The sequence below is a fragment of the Nothobranchius furzeri genome, chromosome 4 (assembly GCF_043380555.1).
Source record: "Nothobranchius furzeri strain GRZ-AD chromosome 4, NfurGRZ-RIMD1, whole genome shotgun sequence".
NCBI lineage: Eukaryota > Metazoa > Chordata > Actinopteri > Cyprinodontiformes > Nothobranchiidae > Nothobranchius > Nothobranchius furzeri.
In genome coordinates this window covers 65,753,018-65,774,907 of record NC_091744.1, presented here as the reverse complement: position 1 = coordinate 65,774,907, position 21,890 = coordinate 65,753,018, and the positions used below count along the sequence as shown (strand labels likewise).

Here is a 21,890-nt window from a genome sequence, read left to right as displayed (position 1 = left end):
TGAACTTATGCTTAATAGATGTTCAAAATCCCTCCATGTTTCATTAGTAAATAAACGCACTCTGAAAATATTATTAGATTTGACCCTGTGCACCTGAACTCCTCTAGCCTAGTGAACTAGGATGGCTTGCCAGGAGAGAACTTCTCCTCTGTAGACGCACACGTTACAGCGGCGCCTCCTGCTGGCAGACACACACACACACACACACACACACACACACACACACACACACACACACACACACACACACACACACACACACACACACACACACAAACATTCTGTTCCCTGAGGGAGGTTGTGTTGCGCATGCGCACCCATTGTAACAAGATGGCTGAGAGTGCGGAACTGAAGGTAAAGCGAGTCCTCACATTAGCTTGGCAAATGAACGTTTCCCCCTTTATAGACTCGAATTTCACCTCATAACAATTTTATTATTTGACAATAGAGAGCTGCACATTATTGTTATGAAAGCATAAAACAACATAACATTGAAACAAAAGAAGCATACTACTGCTAGCTCATTAGCGTTAGCTTTGTTATTGTTGCCGACCTTCCGTTAAATTGTCTCACCTAATCATAAGGTTTTCTTCATCGTGCTTACTACAGGTTAAAGTCTTACTCCTGACAGCATTTTCAGCCCAACGATATTACGATAATAGCTGCTTTTTATTCAGATTTAAATCACCTTGCCGACGACAAGCAGTGTTGAAAAATGGGCTAGGTCTATTCCCTGGAAGCTAGTTGCATTATATTTTTGCTTTATTGTTTTCTTCTTGACAAATGATGATTGTCTTATTTACTCGTGTTATTTGTAATGTAAGTCATGTCAACAAAAGTTGTTTATACAAAACAGCAAATTGGTGAAAAAATTGTTTTATTCTGCTCAAAGTCAAATTATCATTGGACAGGCGGTATGCTAACTTTTGTTATGTTTACCTTTTACTTTGTTTTCTGATGCTGTTATTTGCTTGATGATTTTCAGAGAACGTCAAATCTTTAGTTCAAAAACTTGTTTGTGTTGAACTGTGTTACTACAACAAAGTTTAAGTTTGGACACCTGACAATTCTCCTTTACTTGTGCTGCAATTTGAATGTAAAGATTAGTTTAATGCTCTATGGGAGCAAACAGTTTCTTAAACATACAAGATCACACAAAACGTGTTAACATTATTTAACATTAGTGTTTATATCCTGTGTGGCATGCAGTAGTTTCACAGGCTGCATTGTTGCAGTGGTGAAATGTTAATCTATAGTCTAATGAGGTTGTTTAAAGGTGCATTGTGTAGAAACGAAGTAAAAATGGCACCCTGTGGTAAAATTTGTACACTGCAACCACTTTAAACAACTGGAGCTTTTTGTCAGCCATCGTCAAATATGTTTCAGTATAAACTTCCTTCCAAAATGACTGAAACGTTTTCTTGGGATTTTTTTCACTGTAAAATTCTCACTATATTCTTACATACTGCACCTTTTAATATATCCATAGTGATTTTAAAACCATTGCAAGCAAAATATACATTTAGGACAACAAATCCTCGGTCCTTTGACCTGTATGAATGGCAGTAGCTGTGCAAAGTTATGTCACAATTCAGTGAAAATTACAAGATGCCCAGCTTTTGCTCATTTGAAAGTATATACATTCTATTTGCCATGGTTTCTCAGAGGCATTATTTTAATTCGCTTGTCATATTTACCAAACAATTTTAGCATGCTAATCACTTTGTGTCAAAACCACTGAAATTAACTAAGGTTAGTTTTCACATCCTAACACCTTCTGTTCTTTTGAATCCTAGAGAAAGTTTTTGGTTTCTTTCTATGTCAGGAAAAAAAACGTTTTTGTGTGGAAACAATTGGCAAATGTGTAAGGCATTAAAGTGTTTATAAAAACAGAACAAAGCTGTAGTAGCAAAAACACTTAAATGTTTTAAAGGTGAATATTTTGTTCCTAGTGTAGTAGAAAACTGAATATTTGAAGCTGTTATAGACATTTTTCCCCGCTCTCCATTTTTCACCAGCAAATGGTAATGAGCCTTCGAGTTTCTGAGCTCCAAGTGTTGTTGGGCTATGCGGGACGGAATAAGCACGGGCGCAAACATGAACTTTTGACCAAAGCTCTTCACCTACTCAAGGCTGGCTGCAGTCCTGCTGTGCAGATGAAGATCAAAGAACTCTACAGACGACGCTTCCCAACCAAAATGGTTTCGCCAGTGGACCTAGCGCTTCCTGTAGTCCACTCTGCATCCAGCTTACCTACAGGCCTCACTCAGCTGGGATTTGACAGCCATGGTTCTCCATCACCGCTGCTGCCTGTTTCTCTACTTGGACCTAAGCATGAGCTGAGTCTGCCTCACTTGCCCTCTCCCCTTCACCCTGTACACCCAGATGTCAAGCTCCAGAGATTGCCATTCTACGATGTGCTGGATGAGCTTATTAAGCCGACCAGCCTGGGTGAGTCAGCAGCTGTGTGTATAGTGATAACACTTCTGCTTCTCATACATACCATTGGTGCCTTAGGCTTGTAGATAGCTAAACAAAAGCTTGTGGTAGTAATGCCTTGTAACTTCTGTAGTTTCTTCTCTCATTGCTTGTTTGTTTTTTCTTGTCTTTGAAGTTTCAGACAACAGTCAGCGGTTCCAGGAAGCTTGTTACGCCTTTGCATTAACACCACAGCAAGTTCAACAGATCAGCGGTTCGATGTAAGTGAAGAAGAATCCAAGAAGCAGATAAAGATACACTGTGGATAAAAATCAATATTTCACATTTTACTTCTTATGTTAGTTTAGAATGATTTAGTAAAGGTGTCCAGTGACTTCTGACTAAAATGAGTTTGCTTCTTTAATTTTAGGGACATATCTGGGACCAAATGTGACTTTGCAGTTCAAGTCCAGTTAAGGTATGTTTTTTATCATCAGTGTAATGGATGAGTGAGTTTGATGCTAATTAAAGTGTGTCATCGTTTGTATTTTAAAACAACCAAAAGGACATCAGGAGTTAAATTTTACATCTACTTCTTTTTTTTCTTACCATAACTTTAAAGCTTAGCCATAATGTTCACACAGAAATGATTTATTTTCGTTCATATTTCAAAATATTTATACAATTTTTCATCAAATCGGTTTTGATTTACAGAGCCAAATATACATGGCTGTGTCCAGCTAGCTTAGACTCGGTTTGCTCACATTTAAGCTAAATTTAGACTCATTCCTTAGAAACAAACATCAGAGAGTGCATTTATTCTAAATTATATTTTAAACAACATCCATGAAGATATGCATTTCCCATATAAAAAAAACACAAAATGTGATGATCGACCTCCTGTAAGGAGTGCTCTCCTATATCATAGATGGACATGGCTGACATAACTGAAATGGTAAAGATAAACAAGCAGGCCAACCTTGTTGTGAACGTGGTAACCTACCGGAAACTGACTGCTTTAGACATTTGTCCAGAATATTAGAAAATTCATCCATGGAATTAATTGTCTTTTATTTATTTTTTTCATTAATTGTATTTTTCAGATTCTGCTTATCAGAGACAAGCTGTCCACAGGAGGACCATTTTCCCCAAAATCTGTGTGTGAAAGTTAACAGCAAGCCCTGTAATCTCCCCGTGAGTTCACTCACTATTATTCAGATTACTTGTAAAAATGTCTTTTTTCACTGTACTTAGATTTTATTTTATTTTTTTTTTTTGTCTGCAGGGGTATCTTCCCCCCACCAAAAACGGCGTTGAACCCAAAAGGCCCAGTCGTCCTATTAACATAACCTCCCTTGTCCGGTTGTCTACTACAGTTCCAAATACAATTGTGGTATCTTGGACGTCGGAAATAGGAAGGGTATGATTATCTTACCAGAACGTTTTATCTGATTAATTGTTTTTATGACATGTGCCTGTTGTTTACCCTTTGGTCAGAGTTTTTCTATGGCGGTATATCTGGTAAGACAGCAGTCGTCTGCTGTGTTGTTGCAAAGACTACGAGCCAAAGGAATCAGGAACCCCGACCACTCTAGAGCCCTAAGTGAGTCAATTTATTTACTTCACCTCAGTAGACAGACCATCTTTTGGCTTAATCTGTTGGGGCATCACATGTTTTCATAAACTTTGACATTTTTTTAATTATTATGTTTTTTGTGTCCTTTATAATAATATCTACGTATTCATCCTGGTTTGTTTTTGGAGCATCTTTTAATTCTTGTGTTCTTTCTGTTGACAAAAGCCTCCCTGTCTACCCTAACCAAAACCCTTTTTTGAGAGAAAGAAAAAAAAACCTTTTAAAATAGTTTTGTGTTTTTCTTTGTTTTATCTCACAGTCAAGGAGAAACTGACAGCTGATCCAGAGAGTGAGATCGCTACCACCAGTCTACGAGTGTCTCTCCTGTGTCCTGTAAATATTTCCTCCAGTATTTTAGTCAGTGTGTTGGTTTGAGAGTTCATTTAGCTTACTAATAAATCAACAGCAACAAAACTTTAATCCTCGTAGCATAATGATTTAGTTTTTACTCCGATAGTCATAGAAGATAAACGCCATGCTTCTTTTAGTGCTGCTGCATTAATGTGTTTATTGTCTTTTTTGTGTTCAAGCTGGGAAAGATGAGGCTGACTATTCCGTGCCGATCAATAACCTGCTCACACCTCCAGTGCTTTGATGCTACACTTTATATCCAAATGAATGAGAAGAAGCCGACATGGGTGTGTCCGGTGTGTGACAAGAAGGCCCCATACGAGAACCTTATTATTGATGGGTAAGCAGCACATACCTTTTATTGATGACTTTGTTTCTAAAGCTGCCTTTAATGTAATTTTTATAATTTCTGATAATTTTTTACACTTAATTTAATGTTTTGGACTATTAACTCATTAACTGCCAGTCCTTTTTTGATCAGAAAGCTCCTGAATGCCAGAGTTTTTAGCCTTTTTACAGTTTTTGAAGAGTCGCAGGATATTGTGCTCCATGACCATGTAAACACCAAAACTACCAAAAGACAGAGTCGATTCACATCTTACATCAGGAAGAATCAGCGTGCTTCTAGGAGGGATGTCCCGATTAGGGCTGGGCGATATGACGATTTTAGACCGTTTTACGATCTACACATCTGACGGTCTGTCATTTTTGAGAGACCTTTTTATCACGATTCACAGCTCTGCTGTTGAATTTCTGCCTCTGAATGAAAAGGAAAGTGGGGGAACTTACCTCAGGCGAATGACACGTCTTTGTTTGACCCTTAACCAATCAGAGTGAGTCATAGTAATATATTAGTGCCCCTCTTGTTTTCACCTGTGTGTGAACAAACATGGCTTCGGCCGCGGCTGAGCGACAACGAGGTTTTCGTTCCAAAGAGGAACGCAGGGTTTCCTTAGCGCGCGTCGCTAACAACTTAGCGACGTGACATGTCTCGGAGAAAGCATAAAAACACGTTGGACGCTTCTTCTGAAGCAGGAAAATAACACTTCTTCTGCCGAGCCGGACTGAGCTCGGTCACTAGGTCGTTGGAGCTGCCCCGTGACTGCCTGATGGAAAACCAGCGGGTTTCATCAGACTCGTAGTTTCTTGTTTTTGCTGGGACCCCCTGTATTTTACCGCTCCCTCCTGCAGTCTTCCCCTATTACAATTTAAAATGATTCTGTAAACTCCGTGTATCAATAGAAACAATCTCTGCCTCTGCCAGCAGCAGTAAATGTAGTTTCCAAATAATAAGAGGTGCATTCATCTGTGTATCTCCTTTGATCCGCATTAGTGATATTTTCAGCACCAGAACAGTGAAGCAAAGAAAGATTCCTGAGTTTGTTAGTAATTTTATTTATTAGGTGCATCTAACCTGTTCTATTTTTCTCTGAAATGAGATCAAATCAGTGCTTCTATGGGTTGTCTCCAATCTGCACTGGAAAATTTTACTTTATTTAGAGACTTGTTGCAGAAAACATTCAGAATGCGCAGTTATTTGCTACCACAAGCGATCTCTGGTCCAGCCGCACATCAGAGCCGTATTTGAGTTTAACTATCCACTACATGAGCAACTGGGAGCTACATAGTATTTTGAACAAGTTCATGTTTGCACAATACGTTTGCAATTGACATGTTTTTACTTTAAATATGTTTACGATTTTAATTTATGTTAAGTTACTTGAAAAATGAGAAAAACTGATTTTTGTAATTGTTTCTCTCAGGGCTTTTATCATCTCTGGTGTGAGTTTAAAATATAAGTGTGTTAGCACTGTGTTGATTATCCCTAATATGAATAAATGTTTATTTATTCAATGTTTCTCTTCTTTAATACGCAATTGAAGTTATGCTATTCATGGATAAAAAATCGTGATAAAATCGAAATCGTGAAATATTGGAAAAATCGTGATATTCTATGTTTGCCATATCGCCCAGCCCTAGTCCCGATACACCTTTTTTCACTTTCGATACAATACCGATATTTCAGTCTTCAGTATTGACCGATACCAATATCAATCCGATATGATATCAGCGTAAATCATACATACTTTTACCTACTTCATAGTGTGGAATGTATTAAAGGCTTGATCAAGTGTTATTACTCAAACAGAAAACAAAAGCCAGCAACAGTAAGTATAAAAAACTCACCAATATTTTATTAACCTTTGGTTGCATAAATGTGAACAGCTGAGGTCAGGGACATAATGAAAAAACACATTATTGTTCACTAACTACCTGCTACAAGTTGAGCATCTAAGGTTTCAATTTCACGCACTGCGAAAATCCTTGTGCAATGTTTTGTGATCCTTCTTCAAATGCACGATGAGGTTGGACACATTAATCTTCCCCGGTTCTGTTCCACCACGGGAAACTTGTGCATGACAAGTGTTGCACTGAGCCAAACTGTATTTTTGGGACTTTAACAAAAAATACAACCACATGGCCGACATTGTTCCTTGCTACTTTGTTAGCACACACTGTTCTGATCACGTGGACTTTGCATGCTGGATCTGGGCACTGCTGGACAGAATTGCTGGAATGGAATTTAAAGCGGAACATACTGCTAATATCGGAGATTTTTGATCCAGTCCAATACAGTGTATTTGGGCTAGTTTTTTTCCCTTCTTTTACAATCTGCTGTCAAAGTGTGAGCTGCAGAAGCTTTTCAGGTTAGCGCCAAGGTTGGGCATCGAGCATCGATTGAAACCGAGAACTGTTTTTCCCAGAATTGTTCGAAGATTTCTATTTTGATTCCTAGTTTCGATTCCTAGTATGCCGACCAGAAGAGGAATCCGCGGCCGATCGCCTTGAAAAATAAACGTATTCTGCAAATTGTGATCAACGCTTTTCAGAGCTGATCACACCAGCTGGCTGTGTGCAGCACCGTCCCCCACCAGGCGCGCAGCGGCCAGATATAAACAAACATGTCTGCTGAACTTTTACTTCGTAATGTAAACTTTAACGCCTGCAGCGTAGAGGTAACTTGTTAAAATACATCAACACGGTGGATTTAATAGAAGCTTTGAAGAACAAACTCTGGACGGTGTGAAGTGAGTTTGTCTCACTGCAGAAATAAAATGCACACGGAGCGTCAGCAGTCAGACGCAGTCGCTCACCAACACTCGTGTGTGTGTGTGTGTGTGTGTGCGTGCGTGCGTGCGTGCGTGCGTGTGTGTGTGTGAGCGAGCGTCAGAAGGCTGAACAATAACCTGTAGAATAATTAAAGTCATCATGCTAGAGCAGCTTTCTCTGTGGTGGACCACACCAGCTTCTGCCACAATAAATAATTATAATAATAATAATAATATAAAATCACACACAACGTTGTGGAAACTTTCTTTTTGAACTATTTCTGTTGAGAGTTTTAATGTTTAAAATTTGTTAGATTGTTACTGACAGCAGCTACATTTAAGTTTCAACTTCTGTTCTGACTGAATACTGCTGCAGCGTGGAGGTGTAGTTCTCAGTCATCCTGGACATGATCATCCTGAGAGTTTTAGCTGAAAACAGCTGGACGTTTCTGGACATGTTGGAGACATTTAGCCTCTCATCCCAGAGGCTTCTTCCAGACTTTGGTTGTGGTCAGAAACAAACACACTGGTTGTGCTGCAAGTCTTTTTCTTTTTTTCACCAGAACATGTTTTTGTCTAAATGAAGGTGATGCTATTGTTCATAGAATTAAAATTCATGTTGAAGTTAAGATTATTTAATCAAGAAGGACCTGTTGTTAGCTGGCTCATGTAAAACATGTTATGTCTTCAAAGAATTGGAATTGGGAATCGATAGGAACCGGAATCGAAACGAGGAATTGGAATCTGAATCGTTCAAAATCAAACGATGCCCAACCCTAGTTAGCGCTTTGCTTTTTTCAAAGCAGTGTCTCAAAATGATCTCCTAATTTTTGGATTTGCTGCTTCCTGATCACGTGATGTGTTACACACACATGTGAAGATCAGCTTTAGAGCCTTGATGTTTACTCGCAAGGTGCGAGAGCTCGTTCTCAAGCCCGCCCCATTAAAATGCGTGGGAGTGAATAAGTTAACCTGTTGACCAGCCCAGCAGCATGTGACTTCCCTGCAAAACTTTCTTGATCTACCAAGAGCCTAAATTCCTAAGTGTTTCACTTTGAAAGAGTAATTTTGATGGAACTCAGTTGACTTATGTGTGCTTAAAGTAAAATGTTTCTATCTTTTTAGATAAAAGACCAGTTCTGTGGCCTAGTGGTAGTCTGCCCTGGTCCTGGTCTGGTCATACCAAAGACTTTATAAGCTTGAAGGGGTTGGATTGGTTGGTTAAACCAACAAATAGTTCCTGAACGCTGCCGTGTCTGCAGCTCACCGCTCCCCACGGGGATGGGTCAAGTGTGGAGAACGATTTTCACTATACTACACTAGTGTGTGTGACAACTATGGGACTTTAATCTTTAATGAAGTGTTAAACAACTGAAGTTAATTGAACTCTGTTGAATTGTTTATTTGTAAATCCCCTTCCCGCTCCCAGTCGAGAAAGCCCAAGTTGCTGTACACAGTGCAGAGATACACTGCTCAGCCCAGAAAAAGTTGCCACACGGCTTTAACAAAGCAAATAGGCAAGAGCCTCCTATTGGACTCTGCTTTCAGCTGCAACAAGTTATTTAACCCCAACTGATGTAACGAGTTACTTCTCATTTCTTAAACAACCATATGGAAAGACACATTTGGTGGTCGTGGAAAAGATGTTGGTCTGTTTGAGAAGGGTCAGGTCGTTGGCATCAAGCAGAGAAAACATCTAAGGAGGTTGCAGAAAATTCTAAAAGGTTTAAAAAGGTCTAACGCATTAAAAACTGGAAGAATAGTGGAAACCCATTGTCTTTGAGGAGAAAATAAGGCTGGAAAAAAATTTGAGTAAAAGTATGGTGAAATCAAAAACACTAAAATCATTAATAAAACTATTAAACTGATATAAAATAAAGCTTTAGTCTTTAAAATGGGCAGAGACGTGGGCTGTTTTGTCTGTTGGGAGTTGGCTCCAGAGACGAGGACCTAGGCCTGGGCCGATAACAAATCTTGCTGGACGATATATTGTCCAACAAATTATTGACAATAAACAATGTTATTGTCAACATTATCGAGACCAAAATAACCACTTCTTTTATGTTCATTCATCATAATAATGCAAGTACTCTCTTTAAAACAATTAAACCTTTATTTAACATTGGAATGTCCAGAACCAGAACTTCTAAAATAAATAAACAAAAACAAATATAAATAAAATAAAAAAGGATTCTCACTCTTTGTTAGAAAATATTGCACCGAAAACAATAAGACTCTTGATACACTGAGTCTGGAAAAATAATTGAGTAAACCTGTCAGGTTTACTCGGTTTGGGTTTGGTCTCAGGTTACAACTCCTGAATTCTGCCCCACCAACACCATATAAAGGCGTACTTGGTAAATATGGAGCACACTCTGACAAATTTGCATGCAATGCTGTTGCCGCAGTTAAAAAATAACTGCATTCCATTATAATGGATTATGGTGTGCTGCTTCTACGATTCAGAATCATTTATCCACATCTTGATGCATCGATTATTTGATTATTTTTCTCAGCTCTACTTACTAGTGGAGTTTGTTATTTCAGTAATGTGTAATCAAATTAAACATTACTGATGCAGCGCAGGTGTGTTACTGTAATTCAGCAGCAAGGGTTGATAAGTGTAATGCTGCCTGTTTGTAGTTTCTCCTGTTAGATACCCATTTATTGTAATTATTCAGTTTTATATAAAACAATTGGACTTACATTTTAGTCTATTTAGTAATTTATAATTCAGCATTTTAGTAATTTAAAGTAAATGTTGTACGTTCTATTGAAAGAGGATGGGTCCCACATATTTTTTTTTCATATTACGGTGTATTTTTCACAATAGTTAATTTTCCTTGTTATTTATTACTTTTGTAATATTTTAACTCAGTTTCTAACTCAGTAACTTATTGGACAAAGTAATTAGTAACTATAACACTGCTTCTGAGTAACCAGTGTTGAAATGTCGTGCTGTGTTTCCAGGTTGTTCATGGAAATCCTGAATAGCTGCTCAGACTGTGATGAAATCCAGTTTAAGGAAGATGGAAGCTGGGCCCCTATGAGATCAAAGAAGGAGGTGCAGGAGGTTTCTGCTTTCTACAACGGCGTTGACAGCGGTGTGTGTGTGTGACCCGAAGCTTTTCTGATGTCTTATTGTATAGTTTAACGTGTAATGGTTGAGCGCGGTGTGAGTCTTTAATCTCCTTTGTAGATTTATCTAGAGGAGAATCCCATGAGCAGAAACGGGGATCATCTCAAGACAGCAAGAAAGTTGATGTGATTGATCTGACACTGGACAGCTCCTCAGAAGACGAACAGGACGACGAACCACCTCCAAAAAGAATTTGCCCCTCACTGTCGCCTGTCTCTCCTCCTGCAAGCAAGGGGTAAGCCTCCCAATCGTAAACCAGACGGCTGTAAATAGTTCGGTTTTCTGGTTGATGGTGCTTCATTCTTTCTGACTCCTTCTTTTGTCTCAGACCTCATGCTCAGTTGTTTTCCTCACAGAGTGCTGAATCTTCACAACCAAACCTCACCTGTGGCCAGAGCTCCCAGCATGCCTCCTGTGGAGAGCAGCTACATTCCTCCCCCGCCACCGCTCATACAGGACTACCGCCATTATTATCACACAAGTGACCTGCCAGGTGGAAAGAAAAAAACAGAACAACCTTTGAACTAATTTTGCTGCTCATTAATTAACGTTTGATTTTAAAAAGTTATGTTTTTTCCTACATTTCATTTTTGTTTTTCTACAGATCTAAATTTCTTTTCCTTCCTTCAAAGTGACAATCAGGTAAAGGAAACTACGTCCTATACGTTTTCATAATGTTTATTTTAAGTTAAGAGTTTTCAGAGGAAAAACCATAAATAATAGCTCAGTAATTTTAATATTAGCTGAAGGTAGTCTGCATTAATCATTTTTATGTCTGCTGCTCCGGGTAATGTGCCACTTTTTTATAGAGAAAAACAACTAAATTTTCTCACAATTAATGCCCCAGAACTTGACGACGTTGCCTGTTTCATGAGTTTATTTAATTAAATAATTCTGTTGTAGCATGTTTGAAAAGCAATGTCTGATGTTTATTGGTTAAATTTTCAAGCTATTTCTGTGACTATTGTAAGTTTTTTGTTCATTGACCTTTTTATATGATACTTAATGGTGGCATTGCTCTGTAATTCATGGACACATTTTTATAAAGAAAAACAACTAACATTTCTCACATTTGATGCTCCAGAACTTTATGACAGTGCTAATTGCTTTTTAGCTTTTGAATAACAACAACTCCTCTGTCCTGTTAGCATTACAACATGGTGATGGCTGCTGCAGCGGCCGCATCGGCCTCTGCCCCAGAGGACCATGACCTGCTCCTTAACCGTTTCCTGCCCTACGGATCTTCTCCGATGCTCCGGGAGCAGCCGGGCACCCCCGGGAGCAGCACGCTGGCAACGACCAACGGAGGCAGCAACAGTGGCAGCACCAGTAGTTTGGTGTCTTCGAGCAGCCTACGGGACCGTGACAAGGACAGAGACAGCCACAGCATTTCTGGATTATCAAGGTCCACCATGGAGGCAGCGGCAGCTGCTGCGGCCATTTACGGCTCAATTTCTGACGTTATCTCTCTTGACTAGATCCACACAGAACTGAAGCACAAGGGAGAGCTCAAACGAGAGTTGTTTGTAAATAATAATGTGGAAGATGAACGATAAAAGTGCTATGTACAGAGAGGAAAATCTATTTTCAATTTTACTTATCAAATGTATATAAACTTGGGACGCTTCTTGTGCGTTGCGTTACTTGCGTTGATATTTTTCTGTGAATACTGAAGACTTTTTCACACCTCTTCATGTGGTCTTGATTATATTGTAGCTTTTGTACCTGTTTTTACTATTTTGTTTCAGTGTTTTATGTCAGTGTCATTATTGCAGCAAACCCCAGTGATGCAACACCTTACGGGACATAGTTGGAGCATAAAGAAAATGTTGATTAAAGACAAAAACAAACAATGTTTTCTTTATGTTCTGAATTGGGTTTCTGTTTTAATGTATCAACAGCAAAAAGATCTGGCCACATAGTAGATTTATTTTCTCTAGAATATTCATGCAGTGGTTATTATTTTTGAATAATTATTTATATTTTAAGTTATATTGAGTGTGCTTTTTTTCCTTTTAAAGCACACCCTCTGCCTGTTGGAATCGTTGCCACTAGAAACGCAGGAGTGAGTGTAATACCCTTCTGTTGTCAAAACCTCATTTTTTCTCTCCTTGTAAAATCAAATTATAGTTTATTGCTCAAACTATATGTAAAATGCAAAGATTGGGAGTAAGTCAGTATTGTTAGAGCTACATTTTTCATTGTGTGAATGAAGGACACCGGTCCAGCAAGCACCCATGACTGCACCTTTATATATATATATATATATATATATATATATATATATATATATATATATAATGTATATATATATATATATATAAGTTAGCGTTTGTCTTTAATGTAAAGCTTTTTATTTTGCATATTACACCTGAAACACACAAAACTACAACGAAACCACCAGTTGACAAACTTCTGCTCCACTTTTAAAAAAAATTCTGGTCAATTTGAAATGAATTTGAAAGTTACAACTATTGAGAGTTTATGCATTTTAATTACATTTCCTTGATTTATTGTAGCACTTGCATCATTTCTATTTTATTTTTTTAGTTCTGTGGAGCAGTAAAGCATTATAGTTCACACTTAGTAGTTTCCTGCTGTGTGTGAGTGCGTGCACGTGCGTGCGTGCGTGTGTCAGTTACCTGAAAGCTCATCTGTTTAGGAGATATGCTGTTCTGTAGTGAGGCCACAGGATGCATAGCCTCCTCCATTTTTAGCTTTCTGTGTTTAACGTGTTTGCAACAGCCTTTATGATAACTGTGATAGCTTAGGCTTTGTAAATCATGAACCGCGCTTTGGCCCAGAGGTTGAAAGTCTTTGAAATCATAACAAATGTGTGTCATCGCGCCCCCCCCCCCCCCTATTTGTTTTTCTCATTTTATTTTGGACTTTTGCATACAGTTAGGATTATTTATTATCATATATATTTTTCGCATCAGTTTGATCAGTAAGTGAACATTGCTGTTATTGTATGTGAATTTCTTTTGTAATTATATAATTATTCCTATTTAAAGATGTCACTGTTGCTTGACATGCATTGTACAATTTTTAGTTGCTCTCTTTGCTATCAGATGATGTCAGTCACTCAACAGAGGCTTTGATCATTTTGAAATGCTAGAAGGTTTATTGTCCTAATTATGTAAAAGAATTAAACCCATAAAATAATTAAATTTTGTAGGCCGAGTGGTTCTGAGGATAATCCTGATTTAGCTTTTTGGCAAAGTAGAATGGAATGGAAAACAGTCTGACACCAAACGGTTAGACACACACACACTGACATACATAGGTTTACAGGTGCTGGCCAGTAAATTAGAATATCATCAAAAGGTTGAAAATATTTCAGTAATTCCATTCAAAACGTGAAACTTGTACATTATATTCATGCAATGCACACAGACCAATGTATTTCCAATGTTCATTACATTTAAATTTGATATTCATAAGTGACAACTAATGAAAACTCCAAATTTGGTATCTCAAAAAATTAGAATATTCTGAAAAGGCTGAATATAGAAGACACCTGCTGCCACTCTAATCAGCTGATTTACTCAAAACACCTGCAAAGGCCTTTAAAAGGTCCCTCAGTCTTGTTTTGAAGGCACCACAATCATGGGGAAGACTTCTGACTTAACAGCTGTCCAAAAGACAATCATTGACACCTTGCACAAGGAGGGCAAGACACAAAAGGTGATTGCTAAAGAAGCTGGCTGTTCGCAGAGCTCTGTGTCCAAGCACATTAACAGACAGGCGAAGGGACGGAAAAAATGTGGTAGAAAAAAGTGTACAAGCTCTAGGGATAACCGCACCCTGCAGAGAATTGTGACGACAAACCCATTCAAAAATGTGGGGGAGATCCACAAAGAGTGGACTGCAGCTGGAGTCAGCGCTTCAAGAACCACCACGAGGAGACTCATGAAAGACATGGGATTCAGGTGTCGCATTCCGTGTGTCAAGCCACTCTTGAACATGAAACAGCGCAAGAAGCGTCTCGCCTGGGCCAAGGACAAAAAGGACTGGACTGATGCTGAGTGGTCCAAAGTTATGTTTTCTGATGAAAGCAAGTTCTGCATTTCCTTTGGAAATCAAGGACCCAGAGTCTGGAGGAAGAGCGGAGAAGCACAGAATCCACGTTGCATGAGGTCCAGTGTAAAGTTTCCACCGTCAGTGATGGTGTGGGGTGCCATGTCATCTGCCGGTGTTGGCCCACTCTGTTTCCTGAGGTCCAGGGTCAATGCAGCCGTCTACCAGGAAGTTTTAGAGCACTTCATGCTTCCTGCTGCTGACCAACTTTATGGGGATGCAGACTTCACCTTTCAACAGGACTTGGCACCTGCACACAGTGCCAAAACCACCAGCACCTGGTTCAAGGACCATGGTATCCCTGTCCTTGATTGGCCAGCAAACTCGCCTGACCTTAACCCCATAGAAAACATATGGGGTATTGTGAAGCGGAGGATGCAATACGCTAGACCCAACAATGCAGAGGAGCTGAAGACGACTATCAGAGCAACCTGGGCTCTCATAACACCTGAGCAGTGCCACAGACTGATCGAGTCCATGCCACGCCGCATTACTGCAGTTATTGAGGCAAAAGGAGCCCCGACTAAGTATTGAGTGCTATACATGCACATTCTTTTCATGTTCATTCTTTTCAGTTGGCCAACATTAGAGAAACAAACATTTTTTCATTGGCCTTTAGAATATTCTAATTTTCTGAGATACCAGATTTGATGTTTTCATTGGTTGTCACCTATAAATATCAAAATTAAACGTAATAAACATCGGAAATACATTGGTCTGTGTGCATTGCATGCATATAATGTACAAGTTTCACGTTTTGAATGGAATTACTGAAATATTTTCAACCTTTTGATGATATTCTAATTTACTGGCCAGCACCTGTATATACATACACTCCAGCAATAGCTGAACAGGAAAAGCAGCATCCAAATTGCAGGGTTACGCCAGGGACACACCGGCCGCCGAAGCACCGCGAAAAAGGGACCGCCTTCATTCGGCGACCTTGTTATTTTATTCTACAGACCACATGGGCCGGCGCTCCAGCCCGCTCCGTGCAGCTATCGTAGCTCTGTGAAGCTGACCCCCGTCAGCTTCAAAAGTGCAGGCAAATAGGCTGCTCGGTTAGTGCTTCGTTTGTGCTGATTTGTGCAGGTAAAATTGACATTTGTGCTGCTATGGTTTCTAAGATATTAAACTTTGTTTAATGGGTCATTCAGAGGTCACCGCCCCCCCCCCCCCCTCCCAGACTGCTCCAAAATGGACCATAATAGTCTACCTTTTTAGTGCTTCATTTGTGCTGATTTGTGCAGGTGAAACTTGACGTTTGTGCTGCAACGGTTTCTGAGATATTACACGTTTTATTTTTGCATGATGGCATCATCAAATTCCCAAACTGCTCCAAAATGGACCATATTAGTCTACTTTTTTAGTGCTTCATTTGTGCTGATTTGTGCAGGTGAAACTGATGTTTGTGATGCAATGGTTTCTGAGATATTACACGTTTCCAAAATCAAAAAATGACAATAATTTTAGTGGACATGTATTATATTATATTTAGTACAAATTCACAAATCCAATCATTTTTTTTGCAGCTATACATTTAATTTTGTTGCGGCTGAGGAATAGTGACTCTTAAATTGTAAAGTTGAGTGAAACATGACTTTGGTAATGAGGTCAACACAATAAATATGGCAAGTTTATTGAAAGAAAAAAATAAAGTTTATAGAGGTGAAGTTGACTGAGTTTGAAAAGCAAATATATTTTAGTCTAGTGTTTTTCAACCCTGGACCTCAAAGCACACTGTCCAGGGAGTTTTCAGGTTTTCCCTGCTTCAGCACAGCTGATTAAAATTGATGGTTGATTAACAAGCTTTTGCTGAACTGCAGTCAGCTGAATGGGATGTGTAAGGCAGGGAGAATACAAAAACATGCAGGGCAGTGTGCCTTGAGGACCAGAGTTGAGAATCACAATGGCAGGACATTCACTCAAGGAAACCACTTCTTTGTTTGCAAGGTCAGTATCAATCCATACTATATCTCCAAGCTTGTAGCTGTGAGTAACTGTCCCAGCACAGAGTTCCTTTCCTGAGGTGCTGTCTTCTGTTTTGAAATCTGATGGACACAGAGATGCATTGGAGATTGGCCTGAGGCATTGAGACTCGGGTAGGCTGAGTCCTGCTTCCACAGCAGTGGCAAGATGAGTCATACCAGAATCTCTGAGGACAGAAATGGCAGGAGAAACAAGTGGCACTTCCCTCGTCATCCCTTTACTGAGGTAGCAGTACTGTGAGGAGCAGTGTTTGATGAAATAAACACTTGATGTGTTCCTCATTGTCTTCGCAATGACAGTGGAGATGTTGCACTGAGCATCAATTTGGAGGGCACCAGACCTCAACTGGACTGCTTCAAACATTGCACTAAGCAGCTCTTCCCTCCTCTTGTAGGTTTGCTGACTCACTACATCAGTGGCAATGGTTTTCACCAACTGCAAAACTGGGTTCTCACTGTCTTTCATAACAGTATTTTGAAATGCAGAACTGTCACAGAAGGCACAACATAGGTTCTGAGCAAATGCATCAAATGCACAGGTATTGATTACACAGATGGGTGATTCCCCAAATCTAATAGGCTGGTGAAGATTTCCATTTTTTAATAAACCCAACTTCACTCTTTTGGCCCCAAAAGCTGCATTGAGCCACTCAGTACAAGGAGAGGTAGGAAGTCATCTTCCTTTTTTTGGTTGGAACAGCTTGGCCCCTCCAATTCTCAATGGCATCTTCATCAGATGGAGCAACATCAGGTCCCACAAATGGATTAGCCTCCATTTTTTGTTTGTCCTCTGCACTGTGAGTAATGAATCCTGGCTTAGTATCTGTGGCTGTCAATGAGCCCACTGTTGACTCATCTTTGTTTTTTTTCTTGTGCAGAATAAATCTGCGTGTTTCCTTCGAGGAAGGAAAGATGACGAGCGATGAAGCGATCATTTCGGATTGGCAAGTTTTCATGTTTGAAAAGGCCTTGTTTTATGTTTTTGAACTCCGCTTCAACAGTGGCTGAGTTTGCTGTGATGCTGGAGCTTTGAAATTCAGGGACCATTATTCCTGTCCAGAGTGGCAAGTAACTTGCAAGTCTTACCATATGTGTATGTCAGGAAGGAAGTGAATATTATCCCTGTCCCCATCAGCTGAAGCAAGTGACCTGCTCTCCTCACATATTTCTGTTATCCACTGTCGTATGTCAGTCTGGATCTCATCAAGGGGTTCCTCTCTGTCACTTTCTTTCCTCTTCTCGTCAGGAACAATGATGGAGTCATCAGCAATTTAGGCGTTCAGATATTTTTTGCTTGTTTCTGATGCAAGAGGGGCTCCAGAACTGTCATCACCTTCCGCTTCACTGAGGGCCATAACCATGATGGCACGTAAGAGGTGTTTTGCTTGGTCCAAGCTCTGTGACTACAGAAGTTTTGTAATTGACCTGACAAAGAAATCTAACACGGTGTGTTTTCTTCTTCAGGCAGTCCCACTGGCATATCATCTTGATGCAGTGTGCAACATCCACCCTGATGAAATAAGGGGGGAGTTTAGCAGCCCGAGTTCTAAGAAAGACATGAAAGCATTCGTTGATGTAGGATTTCAGATCTGGGTGAGGAGTAAAAGCCTTGACCAGAGCACCAAGAATAGCTAAAGAAAAGTCACTCACAGCTTCCTTTGGTACAAGTGCACCCGAACGAATCCATTCTGTCAACCAGTTTGTGATGGCATTAATATCATGTTTTTCTGACAACATTTGCACTACTGGGACACTGGGGCAAATTTTTGCTGTCAGAACGCCTTGGTAAAGAAAGACATGACCAGATCTGCCATTTGGTGTTTGCAGTTTTTTCACAACTGAGCCCGTTGCGTCAAAGCACACAGTTGAGGGATTTTTTTGGACAATGTTTTGTAAACACGCAACTGAGATTGACTCCAATAGTGACACAAAAAAAACCCTGTCCAGTCCAATATCTCGGATATGACCACAGGTTGGTGCACTATATTTAAATAGATATAAAGATGCAATGGGATCTTTGTGCCCTGATTCCATATATTTCCTCTCTTGTTTGGCCTTTCGCAGGGTGGCCAAATTTGGAAGGTGGCTTGGCTCAAGATCTCCAACATCCATGAGATCTGCTGCCTTGGCTGACCTCCATACAGCTGTTTCCATCCTGCCTTCACACAGCTCTTTGGAAATCTCGTCACGCAAGTTTCCAGACATGAACCGCTTGGAACAGCCAGTGTGCAGGAACACGTCTATATGTGTAATAGAAAACTGGAGCACTATTGGACTATTAATTGCTGGCTCTGTGTCACATGGCATTTCCAGCTAAGCTTGGCATTCATTACAGTGGCCTCTAATTTTCAAATAATTATTGTTGGTGGTTGGATGGATCTTCGCTCTTCGGAAAACAAGTGTGCATGTGTTTTTCACTTTCTTCCAGATAAGATCGTTCAAGATATGAGTCCAGTGCCAGGCTTCAAAATAGTGTATTCTCGTTTTTGAGAATGAGAAAACTTGTCCTTATATTTAACCTTTTCTGGAATGAACTTGACCCAGTCTTCAAAAGGTACCTCGAGTTTAAAGGCCAGACAGTTTTCCTGTCCAGAGGAAATGTCACCGGAATCTACCTCTGTTTCACCATCACTTTCCTGATCAGTGATTTCCAAAACTGACCAGATGTTATATCTGTTCAGCTTCACAAAGGTGTACAGGGCTTTTGCTGACATTTTGTCCTCTAGCTGATGACTCATCTCTGTCCATACTGGGGCAGTTGGAGTGGCTTTTTTGCCATTTTGGAATATGGCCCCTTTTGAATTGCAAAGGATTTCAAAAACTGAGTCTCTGTCTACAGATGGCTTTCGAGGCATCTAAATCAGAATTAAAAGAAAGTATGATTAGGATGGATCAAATGATGCCTAGGCTATATAATCAGCATGGAGAAACACAGTTCTCCACCAATATACATATAGAAATACTTGACCATTTGTTTTTATCATAGTGCTGTTAAAATGTAATGTAATTAAATTAAATCCTGTTTAATTGTTTCTATTATTCTGTCTGAATATTGTTTTATACGTTAACATGTACTGTATAGCACTTTTGTTCAGTGTCCTGGCTATTTTTAATAGCTTTATTAGGCCTAATTAAGTTTTCCTGAATTAGCAAAAAAAAGCATCTGTTTCTAAAAATATTAAATGTCTAAAAAATAATCACACTTTCTGGCTTGTTAGTGAATTTTAATGTGTACTACATCCTGTATTAACTTAGCATGTATAGTTTAATTTCAATTCTCTTACCTTGTTCAGAAAATACCATGGGTAGTAAAAACAAATCCAATAAAAACCTACTTGTTACACTTTTTTTCCAACCAAAATCTTTGTATTGATGGCAGCACTGCTAGCTTGTTCGTTTGTGGAAAGACATTGATGTAATTCAATTAAATTCAATTCAAAAATACTTTATTAATCCCAGAGGGAAACTGATTGCTGTAGTAGCTCAGAATAATAATAATAATCAAGTCATCAAAGAGTTGTTGTACATTACACTGGCTGTTGGCAGGAAAGATCTTCAGTAGCGGTCAGTGTTGCAGCGAAACTGAAGAAGCCTCTGACTGAAGACACTCTTCCGTTGTCGGACAGTCTTGTGAAGATAATGCTCAGGGTTGTCCATAATTTTCTTGAAAAGGAAGCCCCTGTTCTGGTAGTGCTTGGTAGGTCATTCCACATTTGTGGAATGATGCATGGGAAGAGCCTGGATTGTCCTGAGCGTGGTGTAGGCACTGCTAGCCGACGATCTTGTGATGACCGGAGCGGCATGGCCGGGATGTATGCCTTTACAAGAGGATTCAGGTAGATTGGAGCCGTACTATCTCGGACTTTGTATGCTAGTGTTAGCAATTTGAATTTGATGCGTGCTGCTAGCGGTAGCCAGTGGAGCTCAATGAACAGAGGGGTTACATGTGCTCTTTTTGGCTGATTGAAGACTAGATGCGCAGCTGCGTTCTGGACCATTTGAAGAGGTCTCACAGTACTGCCTGGAAGACCAGTTAGAAGGGCATTGCAGTAATCGAAGCGGGAGATGACAGTAGATTGCACCAGGAGCTGGGTGGCATGTTGTGTTAGGTATGGTCTGATCTTTCGTATGTTATACAGCGCAAAGTGACATGAATGAGCAACAGAGGCAACATGATCTCTAAAGGTCAGGTGTTCATCAATCACAACACCCAGATTTCAAATTGCCTTTGAAGGAGCCAGAGATAGGAAGTCATTTTGGATTGAGATATTGTGCTGTATGGATGGTTTTGCTGGGATGACAAGTAGTTCAGTTTTAGAGAGGTTGAGTTGGAGATGGTGGGATTTCATCCATTTTGATATGTCAGAGAGACAGTTTGATATTCGTGCAGAGACAGTGTGGTCGTCCGGTGGAAATGACAGATAGAGCTGGGTGTCGTCTGCATAGCAGTGGTAGGAGAAGCCATGTGATCGAATGATCTCATCCAATGAGGTGGTGTATATGGTAAAGAGAAGATGTCCTAATACAGAGCCCTGGGGGACTCCTGTGGCAAGATGGTGCACGGTAGAGGATTGTCCAAGCCAAGATACAGTGAATGATCGTCCTGTGAGGTACGATTCAAACCAGGCGTGGGCTTTCTCTGTAAAGCCCATGCTAGAGAGTGTGGACAAAAGGAAGCCATGGTTTACAGTGTCAAATGCAGCCGATAAGTCGAGCAGGATAAGTACTGAGGATTTGGCAGTTGCTCTAGCTTCCTTTAAAGATTCCGTCACTGCTAACAGAGCAGTTTCAGAGGAGTGGCCCTTTTTGAACCCAGATTGGTAAGAGTCAAGCAGACAGTTTTGTGAGAGAGAGGTATTCTGTGATCTTCTTGAAAACCACCCTTTCAATGATTTTGGACAGAAAAGGGAGGAGAGAGATAGGTCGGTAGTTCTCCACATGATTTGGAGAAAGAGATGGGTTTTTTTTTTAGCAGCGGTGTATCCTGAGCATGCTTGAGAGAGGTGGGAAATGTACCGGAGGTCAGTGAAGTATTGATCACATGTTTGACTGCTGCGGCGACTGAAGGAGCAATAGCTTGGAGCAGCTTAGTCGGAATGGGGTAGAGTGGGCATGTAGTAGGGCGGCCACACGTGAGAAGCTTGGACACACAGTTCTCAGTGAGAGGG

At 40.0% G+C, this 21,890-nt stretch overlaps 1 protein-coding gene and 1 long non-coding RNA gene across 3 annotated transcripts; both read left to right on the top strand.

Annotated features, from left to right (window-relative positions):
* The first annotated feature begins 292 nt into the window (after positions 1 to 292).
* pias1b (protein inhibitor of activated STAT, 1b) lies at positions 293 to 13,824 on the top strand. The gene is made up of 14 exons (XM_015964375.3): positions 293 to 354; positions 2,019 to 2,451; positions 2,615 to 2,699; positions 2,849 to 2,896; positions 3,522 to 3,612; positions 3,704 to 3,838; positions 3,916 to 4,021; positions 4,314 to 4,387; positions 4,585 to 4,745; positions 10,486 to 10,619; positions 10,715 to 10,889; positions 11,011 to 11,147; positions 11,259 to 11,296; positions 11,803 to 13,824. Exons 1-14 carry the CDS (start codon positions 310 to 312, stop codon positions 12,130 to 12,132), a joined length of 1,992 nt encoding a protein of 663 aa, XP_015819861.1. The 5' UTR covers positions 293 to 309; the 3' UTR covers positions 12,133 to 13,824.
* Positions 13,825 to 15,921: 2,097 nt separating this feature from the next.
* LOC139069654 (uncharacterized) lies at positions 15,922 to 20,257 on the top strand. Of its 2 annotated transcripts, XR_011520344.1 has the most exons (5): positions 15,922 to 17,261; positions 17,359 to 17,519; positions 17,601 to 18,091; positions 18,187 to 18,694; positions 18,787 to 20,257. It is a non-coding gene; the product is annotated as an uncharacterized lncRNA (long non-coding RNA). The 2 variants fall into 2 exon arrangements; XR_011520343.1 differs by having other exon boundaries at positions 15,922 to 17,519.
* The last annotated feature ends 1,633 nt before the right edge of the window (positions 20,258 to 21,890 follow it).

Excerpts from the sequence above, each read along its gene's own strand:
- pias1b (XM_015964375.3), top strand. The coding sequence starts at position 310 with ATGCGCACCCATTGTAACAAGATGGCTGAGAGTGCGGAACTGAAG. Across the intron at positions 355-2,018 it reads CTGAGAGTGCGGAACTGAAG|CAAATGGTAATGAGCCTTCG; the intron begins GTAAAGCGAGTC and ends ATTTTTCACCAG. Across the intron at positions 2,452-2,614 it reads TATTAAGCCGACCAGCCTGG|TTTCAGACAACAGTCAGCGG; the intron begins GTGAGTCAGCAG and ends TTGTCTTTGAAG.